The sequence below is a fragment of the Pithys albifrons genome, chromosome 19 (genome assembly GCF_047495875.1).
Source record: "Pithys albifrons albifrons isolate INPA30051 chromosome 19, PitAlb_v1, whole genome shotgun sequence".
Taxonomy (NCBI): domain Eukaryota; kingdom Metazoa; phylum Chordata; class Aves; order Passeriformes; family Thamnophilidae; genus Pithys; species Pithys albifrons.
Genome location: NC_092476.1, coordinates 7,106,394 through 7,131,311, shown reverse-complemented (window position 1 = coordinate 7,131,311; position 24,918 = coordinate 7,106,394). Strand labels below are relative to the sequence as shown.

Sequence of the window (24,918 nt, the reverse complement as noted above, 5' to 3'; positions counted from 1 at the left end):
TAGTAGGAGCAGAAGTTAAGACAAGTCTGTTTCAATAAACAGTAGTTTTTACTGACTGGCAGATGTAATCTAATATTGAAACAGAGTCTGACATGAATCACTGCTGAATATCAAACAATAACAAACACTATTAGCAGCAATCTTCAAAGTTTTAATCATAATTTCAGGAAAAATACTGAGCATGTTTTACCAGTATTCTGTATTGAAGAATCACAGAATGGCTTAGGTTGGAAGGGACCTTAAATATCACCTGCTTCCAGCCCCTCTGCCATGGGCAGGGATACCACCCACTAGATCAGGTTTATCAGCTGCTGTGGCTCACCAATATTGGTTATTTCCCCTTTTTCCATATTTAATGGCGTTTAGAAATACAACCTCACAGACCTGACCAAACCCTCACACTTCACATCAAGCCACGTATCACTTGACCCAAAATGCAAACATCTCTCAATCAGGACATCTCCACAACCATCAGTCCCCCTGCCCTTCCATGCCCCAACAGCCTGGTGCAGTCCTGTAAACCTTGAAAAGATCAGAAAGCATTTAAATCTCTAAGAAAAATAAACAGATCACTTTTTAAGAACAAAAGGCTGACCGTGAATGTGGGGAAGGAGAAAAGGATGAGGAAAAAGTTTCAGTAAGCTCACATCTGTCAAGAAGACAGACTTCACATGCCTCAGTGTTTTCTTTATCACCTAAATAAATTGAACCATCAACTGGAAAAAGGTCACACAGCAGACAGCAGTGTGTGATTTTAAAGCTGTTAAGATTTCCCCTTCTCCATTAGAGCTTGACAATAATGTCAGTCTGAGGGCAAATCAAGAAAGTGAGAGTTGGAGAGACTTATTATAGATGTATGGAGTTGGGCTGGTTTGGTGGGGGAGGCTTTTTAAGACTTCCTATAACTCACTGTGTACCTTAGTGGTCAAAATGACAACTGCTCACAACCATCGCCAGAGGCTCACCCAGTTTTTGTTACAGAAAGAGGAAGGCAGCACTCCAGTTTTCCTCTTTCTGGGCATCTGAATGATTTACCAAGCAAAGTTGAGCTGGATGCTTCCAAATAAATGGAAAAGGATAATGTGCATCACAGAAGGTAAAATACAAACTGCTAAATTACAGAAGAGTAGGGATAACACACCAAAATGCACAACAGGCATATTCAGCAGTAACCTGATCTCTCCTGTAACTCCATTTCTGGATTTCAAAGGAGATCACGGGGTGGACAAGAACACAACTAACTCATTTCAGCCGCGACGGATGAATTACACACCACCAAAACTTCACAGATAAGGACTTTGAGTGATTGCAAAAGTCCATGCTAAAAATAACACGTGTTGGCAACTACCAGAAAGTATCAGGACATTTTTTTTTATTAGAAGAAAAATGTCAGGCAAACAGTTGCGCCTTGTCTACGCTGAAAAACTAAGGGAAAACAGAGAGACACTCCAGAGTGGTGCCAGCCCATCACAGCAGACAGCTCTGCACCAGTCTCAGTCAAAACACTGTTTGGTTTCCACAGTTATAGGAAAAATGGCTTTGTTTTCAGAGCAATGCCATGCAGCAGCTAAGTAGCTCACCAAGACTCTGTCCTGATGAGGACAGAACATCAAGGCTTTCAGCTCGGAGTTAACTCCATAAAACAAACATTTATCCCATGTGGGAGCAGCCAAGGCAGGAGCCCCACCAGTCACAACCCTGTTCCCTCTGCAGGAATTGGTGCTTCCTCATCCATCCCTTCAGCTTGGCATCCATCACGTTGTGTCACTCAAACCCCACGAATAAAACAATTTCAGTCATTTTTTGGCAGAGTTGCTCTCTTTATAAAGCACTTGTTGCGTCAGCAGACCATGAAATGTATATAACCAAGCCACACCAATAAAATCCTTCTCAAACAAAAGTGTTTGTTTACACAGAGCTTTCACCTTCTTAATTAAAACAATCCAAGCCTGGGTATATGCAAACACTTAATGGCACTACATTTCACAGGCGTTTCCTTAAAAGCCACTCAGCAAGACCTGGAATTCTGCATAAAGCCTCGAGCTTACATTTACATTTCCTTGAGTTTGCTCTCCTTTTTCCAAAATTACTTGGCCATGAATATGTATTACTTGACATGACCTCAAAATTAACTCAGCATTTAGGCAGTTCATGCAACGTTTTAAACACACAGCCCATTTTTCCAGGTTTCAATGACATATTTGCAACCAGACACCGTTGGTTTATGTAAACTCTGCCCAAAGCACATCTTGCTGTTTCAAACACGGATCACCCCGACTGAGACAACACTCAGCCCTCTCTGTGCTGGTTTCTGCTCTACAAACTATTTAGTTGCCATTAATCCCTCCCTACGGCACCTGTGTAAGAGCTGAGTCTGTGAGAACAAGATCATATGGAAATGATTATTTTTCAGTAATATGTGGGCTGAGCCAAACTTTTCCAGGGAAAACGCTGGAGCTCACTGCACCCTGACAGCTGCACACTGAGAAGGTTTGTACCTGCTTTAATTGTCAGCAAAACAGACCCACATGTGCAATTAAATATTGTACTGCTAATTTTTACTGCAATTAAATATTTTACTTCACAGAAACACCCATCCACAGATTGATCTATTGGGGTAATTTATTAAACTTATATTCAGGTAAATTTTCTCTCTTATTTTGACTAGATGAGATAGATGATGCTTTTTTATCTCAGCATTAGTGTTTGTAGCCTCAGACAGGGAGAATGTCCCTGCAGAAAGGCAGGGGATAACACACAACTGGGGATAACACACATCAGGTTTGCTACAATGACTTAAAGTCTGAATAACACCCTGATGTCCTGTAAAAATTAAAGTTCCAGCTTCCAGAAAAGTTTTTTTTCCTCACACTGTACTTTTCTCACCATCAATTCAAGCACTAACAAAGCCTACCCAGGCCTATCAACTGCAGAAACCAGTGAGGGCTGGGAACAGGGCTGGGCTGTTTTAAAACTTGTGTTACTCACTCTGCTGGTTCCCTAAAACAAAACATCCCACATGCAAGAATTCATAATGGCTAATTCAGAAAAATATTATTTCCATACAAGCCATTCCATAGCTCAGGGTTTCAGTTACAGATTGTTAGGAGCATTTTTTTAGGCAGCTAAGCCTCAACATCTCTGCAGAGAGAGTGTCAGACATTGGAATGGCTGCCCAGAGAGGTGGTGGATTCCCCACCCCTGGAGGTTTTTAAGATGAGACTGGACGTGGCCCTGAGTGCCATGATCTGGTAATCACAGTGGGGTTGGATTAAGGGTTGGACTTGATGATCTCGGAGGTCTCTTCCAACCCAATCCATTCTATGATTCTATCTTATCTCACAAGAGGTGCTCTGGAAGGAGAGAACAGCAGCCTCCCTTCTCCTGGCCACGCCTCGAGATGTACCAGACAGCACGTCCATCAATTGCAGCCCCACACTCACAACACTTTTAAGACATGAGCTGTTTGAAGGGCTGCACTGACACAGGAGCAAAAACAGACAACCCAAACTCCACAAGACATGACAGCTCCACAGTGCTCTCCCCAGTCTATATTTGAAAGTGAAATGGCATCTGCTTCTTCTCAGGTTAAACACCAACCAGACTCCCAGCAGCCTCTTTGGAAAGGCTTTCCTTTGTGAACAGACGTTTTCTGTTGTGAGTTTGAAACAAAACACGGTGATTATCTAACAAGCATGAACCTGCACCCACAACACATGTGCCAGCATAAAGATAAAAGCCAACTCTTACTGGCTGATTTTGAAGGATCAATGTCAACCATTCAATCGATTTTCTTTTCCATTCAGCACTCAACTCAGACTTCATCTGTATCTGCTGCGGCTCAGCAGACTCTTTTGACATTCCACAGAGCAGGGACAGCTCCAAAGAAAGTCTTACACACTCTGGTGTCCAAAGAAGCATCACTGCACAGTGACATCGAGATGTACCCCAGCTGTCCCCCAAGGGGACAGCAGTCAAACCCCAGCTCTGCCACAGCTGCTCATTTCCCATTTTGACTAATCAATACATGAATAAATCCAGTAGCACTCTCATGATATTTTAAATTTGCAGACAATATTTTTTTGTTGCTGTAAAGCTGTACTGTTGTCCTGAGGCATCTGCTGTTTGTATTTCTGCTGTGACAGTCAGTAACAGTCAAGTGGCATCAATGAAAACCTGCAGTCAGAGGAGAAAAAAATCACCTCTGAGCATACTTAGAGCTTATTTTGGAACTGTGGTGACATGCTGAAGACAAAGGATAACAAGTCAAACAATACTGACTTCAATTCAGATTTTTGCAGATATTCATAGAATCACAGAATGGCCTGGGTTGGAAGGGACCTGAAAGATCATGTAGTTCCAACCCCCAAGTTAAACAGGTACAGCTTCAAAAAACTATTTCCCTTTCCATTTGGGCATGACTGCATATTCATCAAAAGAAATCTGAGGCATAAAATGGTAAAAAGCAATCCAACCTTAATTTCTTGGCTACACTTAACAGTGCCATCAGTCTTAAGCCAGTACACTCTGCTGAAACTTATTTGCAATTTTTACCAATAGATAGATAGGGATTGTCTAAGACTATTCTTCTCTGACCACAAATTTGGTGCAAGTTTCTTTTCTACCAGTGACAACCCCAATCAGATGTCTCTGACTTTAAATAACAGGTAAGAATCAGGCCAATATTGGGCATTTCAGTGAGATGGCTCTTTTATTGCCATCCCTGCACTTTAGTGCTTAAAATTGCTTAAAACATTTCCTTCAAATAAACCTAGAACTTTTCTGTTGTAACAATCATCATCTAAACATCAGTGAACACTCCAGCAGGGTGAGGGTCTGAGTCAGGAGCCAGCCTGCACCAAAGCTAAGGAGAGGAGAAATTGCTGGTATTCATCTCAAGGGAACATTCATTCCAGCCGATATTTCAAATGTCAAACTGGCATTAACTACATCAAGCCCTGATCAAAATACACAAGACAAGAGATTGCTGAGAAAATCATCACAAGCATCTAAATTGGTTGTCATCACTAGGAGGAGTTTGAGAAGGTACAAGCCTTTAGCATCTCCCTTTGTACCCTTGTGCTGAGGCTTCGTATTTTTGATTGCCCTGATATAAAAGACAAACTCTCTCTCAATAAATTAGAGAAAAAAGGTAGCTAGGAAATTGCACTTGCTCCACAGCCTGCCGGCACGTGACCACTCATTAATTTAGGACACAGGGGGAATTGCTGGCTGGCTCTGTGCACACACAGCTTTCTGCAACAACTTCGTCCCTGATTTGCAAGTGATGTGCTGAACATTACAGGAAGTTTATAGAATATATAAATTCTTTATAAGATAGAAACTGCTGTGACTGACTCCCTCTTATAACTCGTGATTTCACTATAATGTAGTTTAGGGAGGTTTTTTAAGAGGAAGCTGCCACAATATTAAAAATCAATCACAGAATCATAGAATGGATTGGGTTGGAAAAGACCTCCAAGACCATCAAGTCCAACCCTTGGTCCAACTCCAGTCCCTTTACCAGATCATGGCACTCAGTGCCACGGCCAAGCTCAGCTGAAAAACCTCCAGGGATGGGGAATCCACCCCCTCACTGGACAGCCCATTCCAATGCCTGAGCACTCTCTCTGCAAAGAATTTTTTTCTGATCTCCAACTTCAATTTCCCCTGGCAGAGCTTGAGCCCATCGTGCCCCCTTGTCCTGTTGCTGAGTGCCTGGTGATGATGATTAAACAAAACATTTCTTAGCTAAAGTGATGTAGGTGATTCTGTTTGGCAAAGGATGGACGAAGTAACTTCTCACCATTTCTTTCAGCCCATTTCTGGTGCTTTCAAGAAGATGTATGAAGTTTTTAAAAGCAAGAAACGTTGATGGAAGGAACAAAACAGCACCTCAGCACCCTCTGAAAGTGAAGGCAGCTCTTCAAGTCCTGACAAACAGGTTCTCAGGAGCCTCCACGCAGCAACTGAAGACATTGTTGCCTCTTTATGTCGCTCCTCTCTCGGAAATTCCTCCTTTGACAGGGATCACAGACAGAACCTGCTCTCAGCCTGGTGTATTAACACAGTCCCCCAGTGACAGCTCATGCTAATATGCCACACAACAAGTGTGATTAACTGGTGTCCTGACACGTTCCCTCCTGACACAACACAGGAACGTCCAGCCCAGCCAGGCAGGGATGCTGAACACGCTGGGGAAGATGGTCCAGAGGACACTGGGCAGATCCTTTGAAACAAGGAGACTGCACGTCTCAGCTGCTCTTACAAGTTATTAAAACCTTATTCTAGTGGAAAGAACAGGTCTTAAGACAATACAATACTGAATTCCAACAGAATTTGCCTTAAAATAAAGCCACGTGACATAAAAAACATTAAACAACACATAAACCTACAAAATGAGAAAAATTGGTGTAATGGGAAACTCTAAGCTTCAAGGTTTTTAGAGTCATAGAGTACCCTGATTGGGTATTCACAAGGATCATCAAGTCTTAGGTACTCTAAAACAATTATTAAATTCATTTCATCTCCCATGCCACAAAAAACTATCCTATGAGCCAATGTCAGCAATATTTAAGCATCAACATGATACCTTTTATTAAATAAAAAAATAAAGGACTGTTTCACATATTGGAACAATTCTGCCTGACTGAATCCCTCTCCTCTTCCACAGAGTTTGGGATTTTTGAAATACTAAGCCTGGCCAGATCAAAACTAATTCTGAAAACATCCCAGCAGTACATGAAGCTTTTCATTCTGCAAAATATTGATATGCTTCTATAAAGCAGTCACACATATGTGAGTTCCCTGTCTGATAACCAAGACTGCTCACTTATGAAGTGGAAATACAGCAAGAAAACCACAGCCCCAGCCCCACTTCCACGCAAGGGAGAAGCAGCTTTTTAGCCCCAACATTTATCATTTATCTGCATTTATCAGCAGGACAGCTCAGTCCTGCACAGATTGGGCCCAAATGCCCCTCACCAGCCCCTCTCGAGCTGCAGCCTCTCAACACTTGGCCTTTGAAGAACCATAAAATCTGAAATGTTATTTTCAGCAGATGTATTCAGAGGTGAGCACACACAGTGAAGGCACCTCTTCCTGTTCACACTCCAGTGCTTTACATTTCCAACTTCCTGTAACTATTCACACTTCCTAATAACAGCTGGCAGTGGACTTGTATCCAGTGAAGTTCACAGGCTTAAAAAATAATAATAACTAGCTCATACTTCCCTGATAAGCTGCCTTTGCAGGTAATGATATAACAGACCACTGGTAAGTCCCAGCTTTAGAAATATTGACTTACTCTGTGCTTTCCTAAAGGTATTATCTTATACACAATACAATAATAATATATTATACATATACTGTGCTTTCTTCAAGGGTATTACCGAATTGGAAACCTAAAAGCACACTCATTTCTTTTTGTTGTTTTTGTTTTCTGGGTTTTTTTTCTTTATTTTGTTTAATGCTTGTTTTTGTTTTGTTGGGTTTTTTTTCTATTTAAACAAATGGACTAGTTTTTATTTTTGCACAAGTCCCTACCAGCTTATTGATTCTAAGGGTTATCACCAGCAAAACTGGAGGAGAATTAGAGCAACAGTTTGTTATTTTAAGAGTTCTAATGGTTTGAAAAGAACACAAAAGGTTTCTAAAAACAATTTCAAAAGCCTCAACCCATCCACGAGGTTGTGAAGACCACCCAGCTCAAGTACATCAAATGCACAACCCAACAGACTGTGCAGGCAAAGGCTGCAGGCCCTGGAAGAGCAAGAAGAACTCTGAAAACTTGTTAGCATCTGGGTTTTGGTTTTCTTTCAGACACTCACTCTGCACATTTGAGGTCAGACATGTTGGGTTTGCTTTGCCAGTGGTAAGACACTGACCACTGATAAGAAGATAAGGATTACTCTGTGCTGCTACAAACGCTCCGAGGTGCGTTTTCGTGTGCTGGTGGTTTGGAGTAAGAATTATAACGTAAGATTTTGAGATAAATAAGACTTTGCATGCAAGCTCTTCACTGGAATCCAAGTAGACCTATGATCTTGCTTTTTACTTCTTCCTCACCCCCATTTCCACTGCTGTCCTAACCCAAGTTCCTATTTAAGGCCGAGAAACCACCAGACAAGGCACGATGCAGGTACAAGGATGTCTTTGATTTCAGCTACAACCAAAGTGTTGCAGCAACCCAATTTTCATCCCCATTTATAACATCCTTCACTCAATGCTCTGGTTCTTGCACCTCTAAATGGCACTGAAATAGTTGCAAGACAAAGCCTGGGTGGGCACAAGCCAGCAGTCACTACATGACAGCCCCACCAGCCATGTGGATGCAGCTCTAGCAGGACTTACAGGATATTAATCCTTCAGGAATTTCCCACAATTCCTCCCCTCATGCAAAAGGAAAGACAAGTTTTTTGCCTTTTATGCTGCAAAGGCATAATCACAAAGCTTATCTTGCTGCAGTGCAAAGGAGGACAGGATGTGCTCCCAGCGAGGGTACAGCCAGTGGGGATATGGAATCCTGAGGTTCATCCAGGATGGATGCTCATACTCGAGACAGGCACAGTCAAGAGAACTGTCTTGAGGAGGAGTGTCCCAGGTTATGCACAATAAATCTGTGTCTCCAAGTTTATCACCTAAGTCAGAACACTTTCAACTGTGCTTTTGAGTGTGTGTGCCCTGTCAGACTCGACTGAAGGGACTCTTTGTTTTTTTTATTAAATAGGTTAATTTATCTCCACCCCATTTTGTTTTCCTGCAGAGTTATTAAACTGTCTGACTTTCAGGTGAATGCACAGCAAACAAAGGACTGTTCCACTTTCACTTATCTAAATTCTGCCAGATCAATAAACAGCCAAGCAGTGGAAACAATCTTTACAACTCACAATTAAGGCATCCAGTCTGACTGAAACCAACCAGGGCAGCAGCAAAGAATGGACAGACTGTACCAAAACAAAACTACACCAGAGCACTCTGTAGCTACAACTCCAGTGACTGAGCACTTGCTTTCACTTTCTTTGAACTCAGCCTCTCACCCACATTTGTAGACACAATAAAGACAGAGATACCTGCAGGAATAATGTGCCAGTCAGAGGCGAGAAATGATGCAAAGCCAGCCCTTATAGCTGAGGTTTGACAGAGCCTCCCCAAACCAAACCCACTTCTCACTCCCATCCAAGCCCTGCAGAGCACATCAAAGCCTGCAGGTACCCCAGGAACAAGCCCATCTCACCCCGCTGTTCCCAGGAATACACTGGCCTCATCCTGCCACGGGAGCTGCGGGATCACAAGAAGCAGCCACAGGAACAAACATCTAATCCAGCAACCCAGAGAGAACACAACAGCAGCCATGGAGTGTTTCATTGCCCACTCGGGTTCTCCACACGGAATACCAGATCCCCAGAGAAACACACCATCCATAATTAAATAGCAAAGTTTGGCATATACCAGTGACTTGTCTCCAGGAGCATCCAGCTGGAACTGCTACCAAAGGACACAAATCATGGATCTTTGGGCTCTTCTTCCACTAACAAACAGTGCCAAAGGTGTGAGAGAGCATCATCAACTCTATTTATCTCCATATTTTCTTTTGCTGTACTTCTAAACAAACATAAAGGCTTCCTGACAGAAGAACTGCAAAGTATCTAAAAATCTCATGCAAGTAACACCAAGAGTTTAGAAATCGACACTAATACAGAAATTGGAACATTTCCTCATATATACAACTGAAAACTTCCCGAGAGATCCCCAGCACCAGATTGCCTGTCCCCAGGGAACAGCAAAGTATGTAGATAATTAAGCTTACTTGAGTTTACAACTTGTAACCTTCATGTCATTTTATGGAAACAAACTGTATTTAAGGAAAAACAAAAAAAAGGAAGAAAATATTTACATTACAACAGCATACAACTTGTTCACATGAACGACCACCAAATAAGTTCCCATATGTTATCAGAGGGGGGGTTACACTATGATGTGACCCAGTGCACAAATCCAAGACTTCCAAAGGATGGCTCACATCCCGCTGTCAGCACTCGGCAGCCCCAAACCCATCCCTCACTTATGGTTTTTCTGCTCCTCTGCAACTGTTTTCACTGAAGTATTTTTAGCATCCATCTGAAAAACACAAGTTTTGCCCTCTGGAAACACATTAATTGCACCACCAGCTTTGTTGCACGCTGTCCCATTTCCCTCCTCTGCCCTAATCTCTCCCATTTCTTGAACTCTTTTCTTCCTCTGTTTTTCCTAATCTTGGATATCCTTGTTTCCATGGTCATGCTTAGCCAAGCTATCACCTTTACCTTCCTCCACCCTGTGCACTCACACTCTCTGATCATCTCTTTGTTTTCCCTCTCACCTTGGACAGATTTTCTCCATCACTGGTGTCACTCCATTTCCACCACCAGCTCCTGTTCCCTCTTGTACCACCTCAGCAACATTCCCAGCAGACTCTTCCATGCCCATATCTCCCATAAAGCTGTCAGACTTGTAGACCCCACCAGAAATAACACAACCTATGAGGCTGTGGCTTGCCAGCTCCCTAAAGATCACAACAGGATCTTCCTGATGGAGATAAAACTCAGGAACTCTCATTCTGTCACAGACTTGGTATTCCAAAGAGCCTGAAGGACAGGGATGGCAAACAGCCTGTGATCCCAGCACACAGATCAGTGCCTATGAATTTCCTGAAGCTCTTTTGATTCCATATATCCCAGTGTGGACACAGGGAAGAAGTCCATCCCCAACTTTATGCAAATGGAAATGAAAAGCTCACAGGGCACACGTCTCGCTTTGGGTGGGGGCAATGACACAAGCCAGAGATATGGGTATTTGTAGGACAACTTTCAGACAACTCCCTAAAATGATAAGAGTAAACAGCTCAACATGTGTATTTTATTCAACAGGAACAGTCCCAAACTTTGAAAAGAAGGGCAGGGAACACAGACCTATTTCCATCTGTACAGATCCATCATCAGCCCATCTCACACAGACAATGCTCACTCCCAATCCACTCCATTATCCCCACTGCACAAGGAGAAGGGAATATCATCACAACTTCCAACCCAAACAACCTGTCACACACAGGCCAACTCCACACAGCTCCGAGGGGTTGTACACCCGTGGGACAACACAGCAATATGGTATGTTTTGGTTAGGGAAGACACATTCCAGCAGGAAGCCTTTGCTGAGGGAATATCTCCAGGGATGGAGGTGACACACACAGAGCCGGATCACACCCGAGCAGGGCAAGGAAAGGTGGGAATGGGGGGAACACTCAGCGTGATTCTGGTGTAACACTTCCAGCGGGGATATTCCACACATGTGCAATTCCCAAAGACACCTGCCCTGACAGGGATCAGCTCCAGCCCTCCTGGAGGACCCCGGGACCCCTCAGGGGGTGGCAAACAGGAGTGACAGCCCTGATGGCAGCTCAGCAGGACCCCAACCCCCAAAGCACCAGCACAGCACGAGGGGGAAAGGACTCCCATCCTGCGAGGGGGTGACAGGCGAGGGCACAGGGGTGACAGCAGCGGGGGCCGGGGTGACAGCAGAGGGGGGGGCCGGTGGTGACAGCAGAGGAGGGGGCCGGGGTGACAGCAGAGGAGGGGGCCGGGGTGACAGCAGAGGAGGGGGCCGGGGGTCCTCTCTCACCCGAGTGGAGGGACCCCCACCCCCGCATCGGGGTGCCCCCCGAGGGTCCGGGGGTGCCATCGCAGCCCAGCAGAGGGACCCCCACCCCCAGACAGGGGTGCCACCCGAGGGTCCGGTTGTCCCACCATCCCCCGAGGGGAGGACCCGCGGATGTCACCCGAGGGGCCGGGGGTCCCGTTGCCCCCCCGGTGGGGGTGCCAGCCGGTGCTGCCCCCGCCCCCGGCCCGGGGTGTCACCGGGGGGTCCCCTCCCGGCGCGGGGGGGGCGCGGCCGCCCCGGTGCATCACGGGGGAGCCGAGGGGGGGCTGTCGCTCACCCCCCGCCCCTCCCTCGCCCCCTTCCCGGTGCCCCCCCCCCGCCCTCCGGTCCCCTCCCCGGTCCGCTCCGGCCCTGGCCGGTTCCAGCCGGTGCCCGCGCGCGTCCCCCCCGCGCGCCCCCGCGCGCGCCGCACGCTGACGTCAGGCGCGTGTTGGCGCGCGGGCGGCGGGCGAAGCTCCCGGCTCTACGTACGTGTAGTGCTGCGGCTTCTCGGGCTGCGCCTGCAGCGCGCTGGCGGCGCTCGCCGGCCCGGCCGCGGCGGGGCCGCCCGCCACGGGGCCCTTGGACATGCCTCCCGCCCCTCCGCCGCCTTCCGCCGCCGCCGCCGCCGAGGAGACCTTTATTATTCACTCTGCGCGGTCCGCACGGAGGGCTCCGCGCGCAGGCGCCGCCGCCGCCATTGCCGCCCCGGCGGGGCGCGCGGGGCGGGGTGGGACTTGTAGTCCCGCCGCGCGCGCGCCGCCCGCCGGCACGGGGCGCGGCAGGCGGGCGGCTTCCGGCCGGCGGGACTACAACTCCCAGGAGCGCCCCGCGGCGGCGCTTCTTCCGCGCTTCCTGCCGCGCGGGGAGCGGCGGGAGTTGTAGTGCGAGGCGGCGGGCGGAGCTCTGGGGCGCCCCCCCGTGGCGGGGCCGGGCCCGCACCGGGCGCTGAGGGGGGACCGACCCCCGGGGACAGGACCGGGCCCTGAGGGGACACCGGGCCCCCGGGGCGGCACCGAGCGCGGGGACGGCACACCCCGCCCGGCCCGGCCCCTGCAGGCAGGCGGGGGAGGCCGGGCCCGGGAGTTATTTGTGGCAGCGGCCTCACTTCCTTCCTGCCCCCCTCGCCTTTCCTCTGCCTCAGGGGCTGAGCGGGGCCGCGGGGAGGGTTATTTTAGTGTTGTATTTTAGTGCTGGCATCCTCTCGTTGGCCCTCCCCACCCGCGGGACAACGCCGTGCAGGAAGCGCCTGGGAATAGCACTGCGAGGAGGAGGAGGAGGAGGAGGAGGAGGAAGGCCCAGCAAGAACCTACCTCCGAGCAGGGACACCAGTGGCTGCTGGGTCAGGGCAGGTCACACCTGTGCTCCCCTGTCCAAGGAACCGGCCACATTCCCATGCGAGAGGCGCTTCCCTCGCCAATTAACGTCTCCCCCAGGAGAGGAAATGATACAGGTTTCTTTTAATAGGACTTTGATCTCTTGGGCTCCGCTCAGCACCGCTGCTGGCACCGGGCTCTGAGTGCTGTGGGAAAGGGCACATGGCATTTATTGGGCAAACACCCTTTTTCCCTCTGCAGGGCAGACAGTTAATAATAAACTTTGGGCCTCTGTGGCTTTTTGGGAAGGGAAATCACTTTTTGAATCCTCCTTTACTCTGATTCAGCATCTGCTGTGGGCAGGCATGTGCTGGGGTGGTTTAGGGAGCAATGTCATCTTGTTCCCAGGCGTTTGCAGGTTTAAGTCACAGGATATCAATACCTTGTTATTCATCCAGCCACCCTGCATGGGAGGCAATTACACATCACTGTAATTACACAGCTCCTGGCCAGGCAGGACTTTTCCCAAGTCAACACCTGTGCAGGTGTTCTGGTGAATATCTCCACACACACCTGTACACCTGACCCAGAATCACTGCGAGCCACCACCCTGCAGGAAAACCCTTCAATTGTCAAGGAATCACATTGAAGACACCACCAGCCTGCACTTTGTCCACAGGGATTTGGAAACCACAGGCTCCAATCCTTCGTAGCTGATGGTTGCTCTGCAATCTGGTGCTGACATCGTTTCCTCTTCCAGTTCTCTCTTGTTTCACAGCTGGGACATGTGCTGGTTTGCTCTGCTCTGCTTTGCTGTGTACACCTGTCCCTCAGCCAGTTCCATCCCAGAGGACACATGGCTTTTCTCCAGGCTTTATCTAAAACATCTCCAAAATGAGAAGAATAAGCAGCCACTGCTCTGAAAACACAGAAAAGGAAACATCTCAGGAGATGGTACCAAACATTACACCTGGCTTTAGTGACAGTGCAGTGAGCTCTTAAAAGAAACAAAAGTATTAAAAGCTGTTACCATCAGAACTGGTTCCTAAATTTCTTCTTCCTAAGCATGACCAACTCAGATGAAAGGGAAATGCTCCACTCCTCATTTTCCAAGCCAACACAGCAAGTATTTACCTACACCCTCCCAAGCCATCCCAGGGACACGCAGCTTTTTGTGTCTCGTTAAATAATTAACCTTTTCCTTCACAAGAGAGAAAATTAACCTGAAAAACGAGGACAGGAGGAGGTGGGTGGGAGACAACACCCCTGTGGCAGCCCCAGGCTGGGCTCACATGATGGTCGTGTCGCACCATATTGGTGTGTTTGCCTGAGCGGCTGGAGGAGCAGGACATTCTCCCAACACATTCCCAATACGTTTTCCCAGCTCCTGCTCCTCAGCAATCCTGGCTCTGCCTGCCATGCCAGCGCTGACCCCAGAACGTCCCGTGGAGAGGGTGATTCCGGCTGTGCTCAGTTTGGGAAGCTCACAGGCGCCTTCAGGAGCATCTGTTTGTTTTCCCCGCATGTTCTGCGTGCTACGACTGCTGGGACCTGTTCTTCCTGATCCTGGAACCCTCCCTGTGGGGGGCAAGGACCTGCCTCGAGAGTATCTATAAATAAAGTGCCGTAGTGATACAAATCAAGGTATAACTCCAGGCAGCAATTTCACCCAAAAGATACAGGGTTGTTATTGAATTGCTGTTTATCTTAGGGAGATAAATGCCAAGATGGTATCAACAGGGAGCTTGGATTCTGGGCTTTCACTTGCAATGAAACTTTGCGATTTGCACTGGGGATAGGGGCGAGCCACAGTCAGTGGAATTTTGGGGATCGAGGCACAGAGGGCCCAGCCCCAGCCGCTGAGCGTTCCCCGCCAGGGCCAAGGGCCAGGCTCCGGCTCTGGAGGGAGGTCACAGCCCAGCAGTGCTGAATCCAGCCCTGTGACAACCCTGCCTTGGCTGCTGGAATGACAAACCGGGGCTGGAAATGCCAGAGGCACCGCCAGGCCCCCTTGCCGTGCCAGGGGCTCCCCTCGCCCCAGGGACACCCCCGAGCGCGGGGGTCGAGCGGCCGCACCAGGGGCGGCTCCCGGGGGAGCGGCGGCGGAGGCGGGGGGGACCCCGCGGCGCTCGCAGCCCCCGCCCGGCGCCTCCGCAGGTCCGGCCGCGGGGAGGGCGGTTGGCGGCGGGGCCGGCCGGGCCCGGCCGGGGGTGCGCGGGGGACCCCGCGGTGCCGGCGCCGCTCGCCCCGCTCCAATTGACTTCCCATTGTGGAGCTTCGCAACAAAGGGTAGGATCCAAACCCTGCCCCGTTTCGTCCAATCAGCGCGCAGAGCGCCCGCCCGTCTCCGATTGGCTCCTTCCCCCCTCGCAACACCCAATCGGACGCCTACTTTAACAACCAATCAGCGGCCGGCAGCGCGCCCAATCAGCGCCGGGAGACCGGAGCACGGCCTTTGTGTGCGGTGACGCAGCGGCGCCGGCGGGGGTCCCGGCCAATGGCGTGGCGCGTCGCTCCCGGGCATTGTGACGCCACCACGCCGCGCGCGCGCCCCCCATATAAAAGCTGCGTCCCCGCGGCGGGGAGGGCGCAGTGAGCGTCGCGGCGGCTTCGGAGCGGGAGGTGCGAGCGGCAGAGCGGCTTCGGCGCGCAGCGCTACCGGACAGCGGCGCTTCCTTCTCCTTCCAGCGGTGAGTGCCGGGCGGCGGGCGCGTTCCGAGGTGGGCGGTGGTGTTGCGCGGCCCTCCGCGGCCTTAGTGTCTTCCCGGGTCGTGGCCGGCAGAGCGGGCCTTTGCCTACGTGCCCTGAGTCATGGCCGGTTCCCATCCCCCACCCGCTCCTCCCCCCCCTCCCAGGGGCGGCCCGAGAGGAAGGAGGGGGCGGCCGTGACTCAGTCCCGCTTCCCCCCGGGAGAGGAGCGGCCGGGCCGCGAGGTGGGGGTGGTGGGGTAACCATGACTCCTCCTCCCCGTCCCCGGGGGAGGCCGCTGGCCGCTTGCCCGCCGCGGGGGAAGGAGGGCAGCTCGCCGGCATCTGGAGCTTGAGGGCCGCTGTGTCGCTGGGCCTGGGGGAGAATGGGGGCAGCCGGGCCGCGTGTCACGCGTTGCTTGTCTCTGTAGGTAAGTGAGGAAAAATGGCCCGTACAAAGCAGACCGCCCGCAAGTCCACTGGGGGGAAGGCGCCGCGCAAGCAGCTGGCCACGAAGGCGGCCCGGAAAAGCGCCCCCTCTACCGGCGGCGTCAAGAAGCCTCACCGCTACAGGTAAGGCCCGCGGCCCGGCCCCGGCTGCTACAGCCCCGGCCCCGCCTCACCCGCCTCCCTCTCCACCCAGACCGGGAACCGTCGCCCTCCGTGAGATTCGTCGCTACCAGAAATCCACGGAGCTGCTGATCCGCAAGCTGCCCTTCCAGCGGCTGGTCAGGGAAATCGCCCAGGATTTCAAAACAGACTTGAGGTTCCAGAGTGCAGCCATCGGTGCGCTGCAGGTACTGCTGAGGGCCGGCCGGGCCACGGCGCTGGGGGAGCTGCGCTGAGCGTTTCTAACGACGTTTTTTCTTGTGCTTTTGAAACAGGAGGCCAGCGAGGCATACCTGGTGGGTCTGTTTGAAGACACAAACCTGTGTGCCATCCATGCCAAGAGAGTCACCATCATGCCCAAAGATATCCAGTTGGCTCGCAGGATACGGGGAGAGAGGGCTTAAGTGAAGGCTGTTTTTATGGTGTTTTGTAGTTAATTCTGTAAAATACTTTGGTTTTAATTTGTGACTTTTTTTGTAAGAAATTGTTTATAATATGTTGCATTTGTACTTAAGTCATTCCATCTTTCACTCAGGATGAATGCTAAAAGTGACTGTTCACATAAACCTCAGTGATGTTGAGCCTCGGGCTCGGGAGTGACAAGTTGCTAATATGCAGAAGGGATGGGTGTTCTTTCTTGCTTCTCATGCATGTTTCTGTATGTTAATGACTTGTTGGGTAGCTAAACTTGTAAGGTACTAGAATTGATATAAATGTGTACAGGGTCCTTTTGCAATAAAACTGGTTATGACTTGATCCAAGTGTTTAACAATTGGGGCTGTTAGTCTGACCATGCATCACTGTGATCAAATGTGGACTTCCTCCAGAGGGTGAAACTACAAGTCTTAACCACAGTGTAACTTACAGTTTCCTAAAAAACGTAAACCTGGCAGCTATAGAATACACTATGTGCATTTATAATAGCTATTTTATATATTGTAGTGTCAACATTTTTAAATTAAATGTTTTACATTCACATGTGAGGAGTCTTTTTGTCATTTGGTTTCAATGGGCGGGAAGAAGCTTCCTCTTGGCTCCTGAGGTCAGCAGTAGATTCCTGTAATCCTGGACTGCTGCTGTGGTAACTTAACCCTCATCTGTCAACAGAATGGAGAACTTTTGCCCACTTTTGAAGGATTTTGGAAATTTTCTTGTACCTGGAGTTGTTGTCTGGGCTGGTGAGAGCAGAACCCTCTGGCTGTGGGGCCCAGGAGGAATGGCCAAGGAGGGCACCAGCCTTATGGGAGGCTCTTCAAAAGATTACTGAGACACAACTCCAGCACTAAGATTATTTTTCTCCTTTTTTCCAGTGGATTCAGGGAAATTTATTTTGGAGTTAAAGCAAAACCACCTCCCTTGTTCCCAAGCACTGTCTGTGCTGGGGGTGGGGGGGTGTGAGAGTTTCCTGTAGGACTGGGCTGTGCCAGTCCTGGATAATGACAGTGGGATGGTGTGCAGGGGGAACAGCTAATTATACACCCTGAGAGCAGATGGGCTGCTGAGGAAAGGGGTGGGTGCTCGGAGAGTCTCATTTTCAGATTTTTGGATGAAAGGGATTATACTCAAACCTTCACTTCAGTCTCAGCTAAGGCAGGTCTGGGTTCCTCAACAGCCAGACCCAGTTGGGCAGTGGTGGAAAAAAGTGCTCAGACTACACTCGACCAGCAGGTAATTAACACTTAAATTGGATGGCAAGGCCCCTCTCAGCCCTCACAGAACAGGCTGCACTGGTACAGCCGGAGGTGTCACGGAACAGCAGCACAGGGAGTAGTTGAGCCAGCTTGGCTTGATTTATTCCAATGAAATTAAAGTGCTGTGGCAGCAGTGGCATTTCAGAGGGGAGGAGCAGCAGCAGTTCCTACTGCTGTCCACTGTAAGCCATCACTGGCTGTCCATCGTTGTCCCACCAGGATGGTGAAAGCCATCCCAAATCCTCTAGGAATCAGGGCCTGCATTCCCTCATGTGCTGCTGGGGCCGGCTGAGACACCGGTGCCTCATCACAAGGTTTCCTTCAGACAAACCACTCTGTGTGCTTAAATCCTGCAGCTGGAGGAATAGACACTCCTTACCCCCCACTCTTACACAACTTCCTCCTCCCCTCCCTCTCCTACACCAAGTGTACTCAGCAACCCCAGCCCCTGGTTAACAGCATTAACCTGCCAAAACCCAGTTCTAAAATGATCCAAAATACAATAGTTTTAAGTATTTCCCTATTTTCCTCATTGCTAAACCTGTAGGGAAAAAGATTTCTTTGCACCTAAATCATAAACTTCACTGCTTTGAATCAAGCACCAGCTCAGTGATCCCAGGTCTATCACCTGTGCAGGTCTCTGGGGGCAGAGATGTCCCCACAGACAATTTCCCCACAGGAAATCTGGGGATCCTTGGGAGCCTGTGTAATTCAGGAAGCACCATGCAGCTTGTATTTAGGCCAAGGGAAAATGAAAAATTCCAAGCAATAGGATTTATGAATGCTTGGTTTGGTGCTGAACTGCAGTAGCAGGAAAAGTATGTTTAAAATAACATCCCTCGAAAACGATATTTCATCCAAGTTCTTAGTGGAAACAATGAACCATCTGGGTATGCCTGGAAGCTGTTTCTTAAAATAAAATCATTGTCTAGCAGTCCTTAAAAGAAAAATTAACAAACCACTATCAAAGTATCTCTTCATCTTGGTAACCTCAACAAAAAGAATTAAGTCAGATCCTGCTTGTGGTGGACTAAGAACAGCAATTCCTGGTATTCCACGGCCTTGCTGTGATGGCATCTGAAGACATGAACCTTCCCTTACCGATTCTCTCGATGATTTCCTCGCATTCTTGCTCAGAACTCGATGCAAACACCAGGCAGTCAAACGTGCTCCCGTCAGGGCTCTCCGGGGAAGAGCTAAAAATGGAAACATGTCCATTAGCCGGCAGAGCGCGCGGCTCCGAGCCCAGCCCTGCCTTGTACCCGCACCAGGGACCCCGAGGCTGCTCTGCTAATTTGTTTGCCCAGACCCACATCCCTCCATATGCCCTTCCCTGGGCCCACAGGCAGCACTCACACCACGCAGAAGGCAAATATCCTGCTGCTCCACGTGCAGCGTCCCACGCAGGAGATGGTGGGGTAGGGATGGCGGCACAGCAGCTGCGCAGGGGACAGCAGGGGGACGGTGCTGGGGGCTGGGATCAGGCCCTGCCAGACCCATTGCTGGTTTAAACTGGCCACAGGACCCCTCCAGCTGGACTCTCCACACATCCCTGGGAGTCACACAGACCTTGGGTGTCACTGGCTTACCTTGGAAGAAGCCTTCTCCTGCACCACGACTTCTGACTCCTTCACATCAAGCAAAACCTCCTGAAGGGGGAGAGAGAGAGAGAAGCCCTGATGGGCACAACCCTGAGCTCACTTTTTAATAAGACACTCACCCACAGAGATTATCCAAATGCAGAGGTGATGAAAAACAATCAAGCTCAGCTTTTTCAAGGTGTTTTCCCTGTGCTGCCTTTTTTTTACTGCCCAGTGCTCTCGCACTTCAGTCTTTTCACAAATAACCAACCAAAGACTCAAACAAAGTGACCTGAGCCCTAAAGCACCCCTGGAACCAGACTCAGCCTCCCCACAGTTTTCCATGTGCTTTCTGCAGGTGGTTGTATTTTTTTTCCCTTAATGCCCTTTTCTATTCTGGCTGCAGAAGTGCTTCTGACCTGCAAAAACCCCACAGAAGTGGTGGGGTGGCAAATATTCAGGCCAGGCCAAGCAAACCTGGAGCTGGCAGGAAAAAGCATCCATGGCAGACACCCTGTTTCCCTGCATTCTCTCACAGAGCCCTTCCCAGGATGTCCCCAGCCCCATCACTCACCCGCACTGCCGAGTGCCCCTCCAGCACTGCAGGGATGGCCTGCTGCAGAACCTCTTTGCCACCATACTGAAACAGAACGGGAAGGAGGGAATAACCCATGGGTACATGAAAAGAACCCCAGAAGAGATGATTCACTCCATGGCAGCTCTCTGTGCCCCACAGCCTCACCGTCCCAACGCTGGTCCGGCCCAGATACTGCAGGTTGTAGAGCAGCCTGAAGAGAAAAGGGCTTGGGGGTGTCAGGTGAGGGACACTACACATCCCTGCTGCTGTTCTTTGCAGGGGAAGATACTCCCAGCCCCCCACCGCCCCCAGGCCACAGGGGCAGGTTTGGCCCCACAGCCTTGAGCAGAGATCAGGGACAGTGTGGGCACAGGGATACCCCACTGGCAGCACACCCAGCCCAGTCTGGGGTCTCCCCCATGGCACCTGACCCACCTGCCCCCCCGCAGCTGCCGTGACTCCCCCTCACTCCTGCGCTGGGGGCCGTGCTGGAGCTGGAAGTGGGGTTCCTTCTCCTTCAGGACCTTCAGGTAGGGCAGCAGTGGCTCGTAGACCTGCCCGTCGTGCCACCGCCACCGGAGCAGGCGGAAGATGAGTGGCTGTCCCTTCAGCTTCTGCAGGACAGCCCCAGCCTGGAGGGAGAGAGGGGAAGCAAAGGGAACGATGGGGGGCAGAGGAGGGGGAGTCACCCTGGCCCTCCCTGCCTACGCACCTGCCCACTGTGGGCGTATCTCAGCGAGCAGCCGTTGATCTCATCCAGGATGTCGCCGGCCAGCACCACCTCGTCCACCTCTGCCTGGCTCTTGGGGAGCACCTTGGTGACAAACACTCGGCCCTCCACGTACCTGGGGGTGTGGCCAAGTCCCAGCTCAGCCCCAGCGACCCAGCCTGGCTCCCCCAGCCCTTTGTAGCATCCATGACAATTCACCCATATACGGAAGCAGGGAAAAGCCACCTCATGGACAGCAGATACCAACGAGGCTGAGCTGATCAGGAGAAAAGCACCCGAGAGAGCCCCCATGCTCTCAACAGGGTATTTATCTCCCCTTTTTTGAGTTTTGAGTGTTGTGGTGACCAGATCCCTCTGGAGAGTGGAGAGCAGAGAGCAGGATCAAGGGCTCCTACCTGAGCACCATCCCCAGCGCTCGGCATGGGACTGTCTCGTAAGTGCTGCACACCTGGAAGAGAGTGGCCAGTGACAGTGGCCTTGGCAATGGGACATCCAAGGAGCGTGACCAAGACAAGGGGGAGAATGGGGACCCCATCCCTGGATAATTTCTGTCACTGATGCCAAAGCAGCAATTCAGGAGCCCAGGAAGAAGCTGGTCCACAGTGCTCCAGGCTGAGCTGGAACCATCAGTGGCTGCTTGTCCCTGTCCTCTCTCAGGATTCAGCCATGCTTGGATCCTGAAGGGACAAACCTGTTCCATGCACGGGATGGCAAAGCAGCAGGTGAACCCTTAGCAAAGAGCCCTCCTCCCTCACCCCACATGTCCCCACGCAGCCGGGGGAGCGCGGCCGCCCCTCCCCAGAGCCGCTGCTGTTCACAGCAGCACTTACTGTCACATCGCATTAGCCAGGGACCCGAAACACGGCCAGTTCAGCCAGGGGCACTTGCTGTCAGAAATGCCCCAAAGCCAGCAGGATCCCAGGCTCTGCAGCAGCACCACGGCTCAGCACACACCATGACCACCCCCAAAACTGCCTCGAGCTTTCTGGGGATTCTTTTGGGTTAAAAAGGTAGTGGAGGGATGCTCGTCATCTTCAAAAGATATAAAGGCATCCCCGCTGTTCTCAATAACACACTGATGTTTCACTGAGCAAACCAAGAGCAAAACCAACTGATGCGTAATCTGTGTCAGCCCAGGGAAATGGGGATTTTTTTGGCAAGGAATCAGGGAAGGGAACACAAGAAAACTTCACTCATAACAGCAATTGAGGCCTGGGTACTACTCTTGCTTGGTTTTCCTCCTAGGAATGCTGGGATCTGCTCCTGGTGACAGCCCAGGCACCTGGCAGGATCTGACCCTGCAGCAGAGATGGCTCTGCTGGTGCTGGTGAACCTGAGCCAACTCATTCCAGGTGCGTGGCAGTCCCTCTCCACCAAACCATTCCTTATCTCCCCCATTTGACTTTTCAGCGAGGGCCAGGTGGTGGAAGGACGGCTCCAGGAAGTGATGGGTTCTCACCGGCAGCAGCCAGCTCTCATCCAAGAAGCTGCAGTTCTGTAAACAAAGGAGTGCCAGTGCCATCAGTCCTGGCCGGGGCCCTGTGCTGGGAGCTGTGTGTCAACCACCACCCCCCTGATTCATCACCACACCTGCAGGTCCAGGGAGAAATCCACCTCGGTCAGCACCAGCAGCAGTGAGAGGAAAGGCTCTGCAGAGGGATGGGGATGGAGAGGCAGTGTCACTGCCAGGTTTCTGGCAGCCACAGCCTCACAGGGACACGTCAGAGGATAGAATGAAGCCATTTTTAGCGTAACTAATGAGCCCTGGGAGTGAGGCCTTGAGAGCATCCCGGCACCACAGCACCCAGGCTGCTGCTGGAGGCTCATCCCATGCTCCCACTGCTGGCACAGGTGTGGCTTGGCACCTGTTTTACCCAAATTCAGACCAAGGCTCACAGCAAACACTGCTGATGCATGACTCTCTCTCCATTTCTCCCCCTAGTAGCAAAGCAAAGCTGCCCAGGCTCTCCTGCACAAGCCTTGCAATCCCACTGCGGGTTTGCAATCTGCTCATGCACCAGCAGTGTGGGTGATTTATAAACCATCGATGTACAGGTTTAACACGGGGTTATTTATCATAATCACAAGATTAAAGGCTTCCACCCTGCCCTGGCCCCCCAAGGAGCACGGCTGTGACCCCTCAGCCCAGGCCCAAGCATGATGGGCCCTCCTCAAGCCAGACCACTGGGTCTGCTTAAACCAGCATCCTTGGCACAGAGGAATAACACCAGAAAACCCTTCAGGAGCAATTTCCCTACCCCATGACACTAAAACCAACCCGAGATAGATTCAGACCCTGTTTAAATATTTACACCTCTTTATCCATCGCTGCAGCAGCAGCATATTTAGACTCTAGCGCTAAGTTTGGACTAGAAAAATCACAGTGGACTATTCCCCCTCCCCTGCAGCAGTGCACTGCCACAGCACAGGTTCCATCCCACCTGGGATGTGCCATCTTACCCCGCAGATCTTCGCTGCCAAGGATGGAGCTCTCTGGATCATAAAACTGAAACACAGTGAAACACCACCATTACTCTGCTGTTTCACTGCCCGTGGGCCCCTTTTCACTGCACCACGTGCTGCACCTCCAGGAGTCCGGGGGTCTGCGCCAGCTCCCTCACGGCCACCGCCAGCACCTTCCCCTGCAGGGCCAAGCGCAGGAAGAACCGCCCGCGGCCCTGCGCCGTCCGTGTCCGCTCACAGCCGCCGGCTCTCTGGATGCTGATGGAGAGAGGGGTCAGCCTGCCCGGGGAGAACAGAAGCAATTCTGGGGGCGTGTGGGAGCATCCTCCCTGCACCCGGGATCTTTGGGATTAGTATGCCACGACAGACACACGCACAGCTCAGGTTTTCATCCCAGCCCAGCTCGGGCACGCTCACCTGCCGCTGGTGCCCGCGGGAAGCTGCTCCAGCCAGTGCCAGTAATCCCGTCTCCGGAAGCCCCAAGCCGGTTCTGCGGGAGAAAAGGAGCGCGAGTCCCCACGCCGCGGGCACTGGGAGGCCACCACCCCCATCCCGGGCACGAAGGGTCACTCACGCCGGAGCCCCTTGCGCAGGATGCTCTCCAGCCGCTGGCACAGGGACACGAGGTGCGGCGAGGTGTCCGTGCAGGGCCCCCCGCTCTCCCGTAGCTGCAGCACCGCACCTGCGGCGAGGGGAGAGGCAGCACCCGTGAGTGTCCCAGCCGGGGGCCGGGGGCAGGGGTGGGGGGCACCCACGGGAACAGCTCTGCACAGCCCCGAGGGGGTCACTGGTGCTGCAGTGGTGCCCAACACCCAGGCAGGGCTCGACCTTCCCAGGCTGCCGCTGCCGCAGGGGGCAGAAACACCGGTAAACTTCCTCAAAGCCAAGATTGGACAGCGGGGCTGGTCTGGGCAGCCCCTGCCCGGCCCGGGAAGCCCCACCCCAGCCCCGCCGTCCGTCCGGTCAAACCGGTACCGGTGCGCGGCCAAGGGCCGGCCCCTGGAAAGCGCTGCTGGAAAAAGCAGATACGGGCCCCGGGGGGCCTGCGCTCACCTTTAAGGGCGCTCAGCAGCGGCTCCTTCCCGGCCATGGGCTCGTCCCCCCGGGCCGGGCAGTCCCGCGGCTGGACGGGAACCGGTAACGGGCCCCGCCCTGGGAGCGGAGCGGCCCCAGGGTGGGGAACCTCCACACAGGTGTGTGTACCTGTACATACACCCCGAGCACAGCCGCTGATGTACACAGGTGTAACACAGACAGTGACGCAAACATTTGTCTGTACGTTTATGTAAGTTCCATACGTTGTACCGGCAGAAACCGTATGTATAAGAGAGACGCCTGTGCAAACAGACACATGTTTATCTGTACGTGTATTAGGAAAGCCATATGGTTACATGTGTTAAAAAGCCCCGCCGTAGGTACACACGGGGTGCGTATGGGCGAGTTCTCGCCTTGCTCTTAGGGCTGCCCACGCACAAACAGCCTTTCCGAGAACCGTGGGAAGGGCGCGGGACCACGGGGGCGGTGCGGGACAGGGGCGGTGCAGGGTTCGGGGGGATGCGGGATCCAGGGGCAGTGCAGCGTCCCGGGGGCGA

General features: G+C 51.6%; 3 protein-coding genes across 9 annotated transcripts in view; 1 reads left to right on the top strand and 2 right to left on the bottom strand.

Moving 5' to 3' along the window:
* UNK (unk zinc finger) overlaps positions 1 to 12,375 on the bottom strand; it is a 46,436-nt gene extending 34,061 nt beyond the window's left edge. For all 4 annotated transcript variants that reach the window (XM_071573453.1, XM_071573455.1, XM_071573456.1 and 1 more), the window contains exon 1: positions 12,166 to 12,375. In XM_071573453.1, the coding sequence (XP_071429554.1) occupies positions 12,166 to 12,263 (98 nt within the window). In that variant the 5' untranslated portion in view covers positions 12,264 to 12,375. The remainder of the gene's footprint in view (positions 1 to 12,165) is intronic.
* Positions 12,376 to 15,570: 3,195 nt separating this feature from the next.
* Positions 15,571 to 17,263, top strand: H3-3B (H3.3 histone B). Its single transcript, XM_071573409.1, has 4 exons — positions 15,571 to 15,679; positions 16,108 to 16,249; positions 16,320 to 16,473; positions 16,561 to 17,263. The coding sequence occupies exons 2-4, from the start codon at positions 16,122 to 16,124 to the stop codon at positions 16,687 to 16,689; spliced, it is 411 nt and encodes a 136-aa protein (XP_071429510.1). The 5' UTR covers positions 15,571 to 15,679; positions 16,108 to 16,121; the 3' UTR covers positions 16,690 to 17,263.
* Positions 17,264 to 18,061: 798 nt separating this feature from the next.
* LOC139680732 (uncharacterized) lies at positions 18,062 to 24,517 on the bottom strand. 4 transcript variants are annotated; one of them, XM_071573615.1, is made up of 16 exons: positions 24,380 to 24,517; positions 23,901 to 24,008; positions 23,744 to 23,816; positions 23,449 to 23,584; positions 23,324 to 23,369; positions 22,454 to 22,512; positions 22,323 to 22,358; positions 21,259 to 21,311; positions 20,846 to 20,978; positions 20,569 to 20,765; positions 20,299 to 20,344; positions 20,131 to 20,196; positions 19,566 to 19,625; positions 19,333 to 19,463; positions 19,078 to 19,172; positions 18,062 to 18,332 (listed from the first exon to the last, which is right to left on the bottom strand). In XM_071573615.1, exons 1-16 carry the CDS (start codon positions 24,414 to 24,416, stop codon positions 18,298 to 18,300), a joined length of 1,311 nt encoding a protein of 436 aa, XP_071429716.1. In that variant the 5' UTR covers positions 24,417 to 24,517; the 3' UTR covers positions 18,062 to 18,297. The 4 variants fall into 4 exon arrangements, 3 of the variants coding, with proteins under 3 accessions (XP_071429716.1, XP_071429715.1, XP_071429717.1); XM_071573614.1 differs by having other exon boundaries at positions 23,449 to 23,605; positions 24,380 to 24,515; XM_071573616.1 differs by having other exon boundaries at positions 19,333 to 19,415; positions 23,449 to 23,605; positions 24,380 to 24,510.
* Between the last annotated feature and the right edge of the window lie 401 nt (positions 24,518 to 24,918).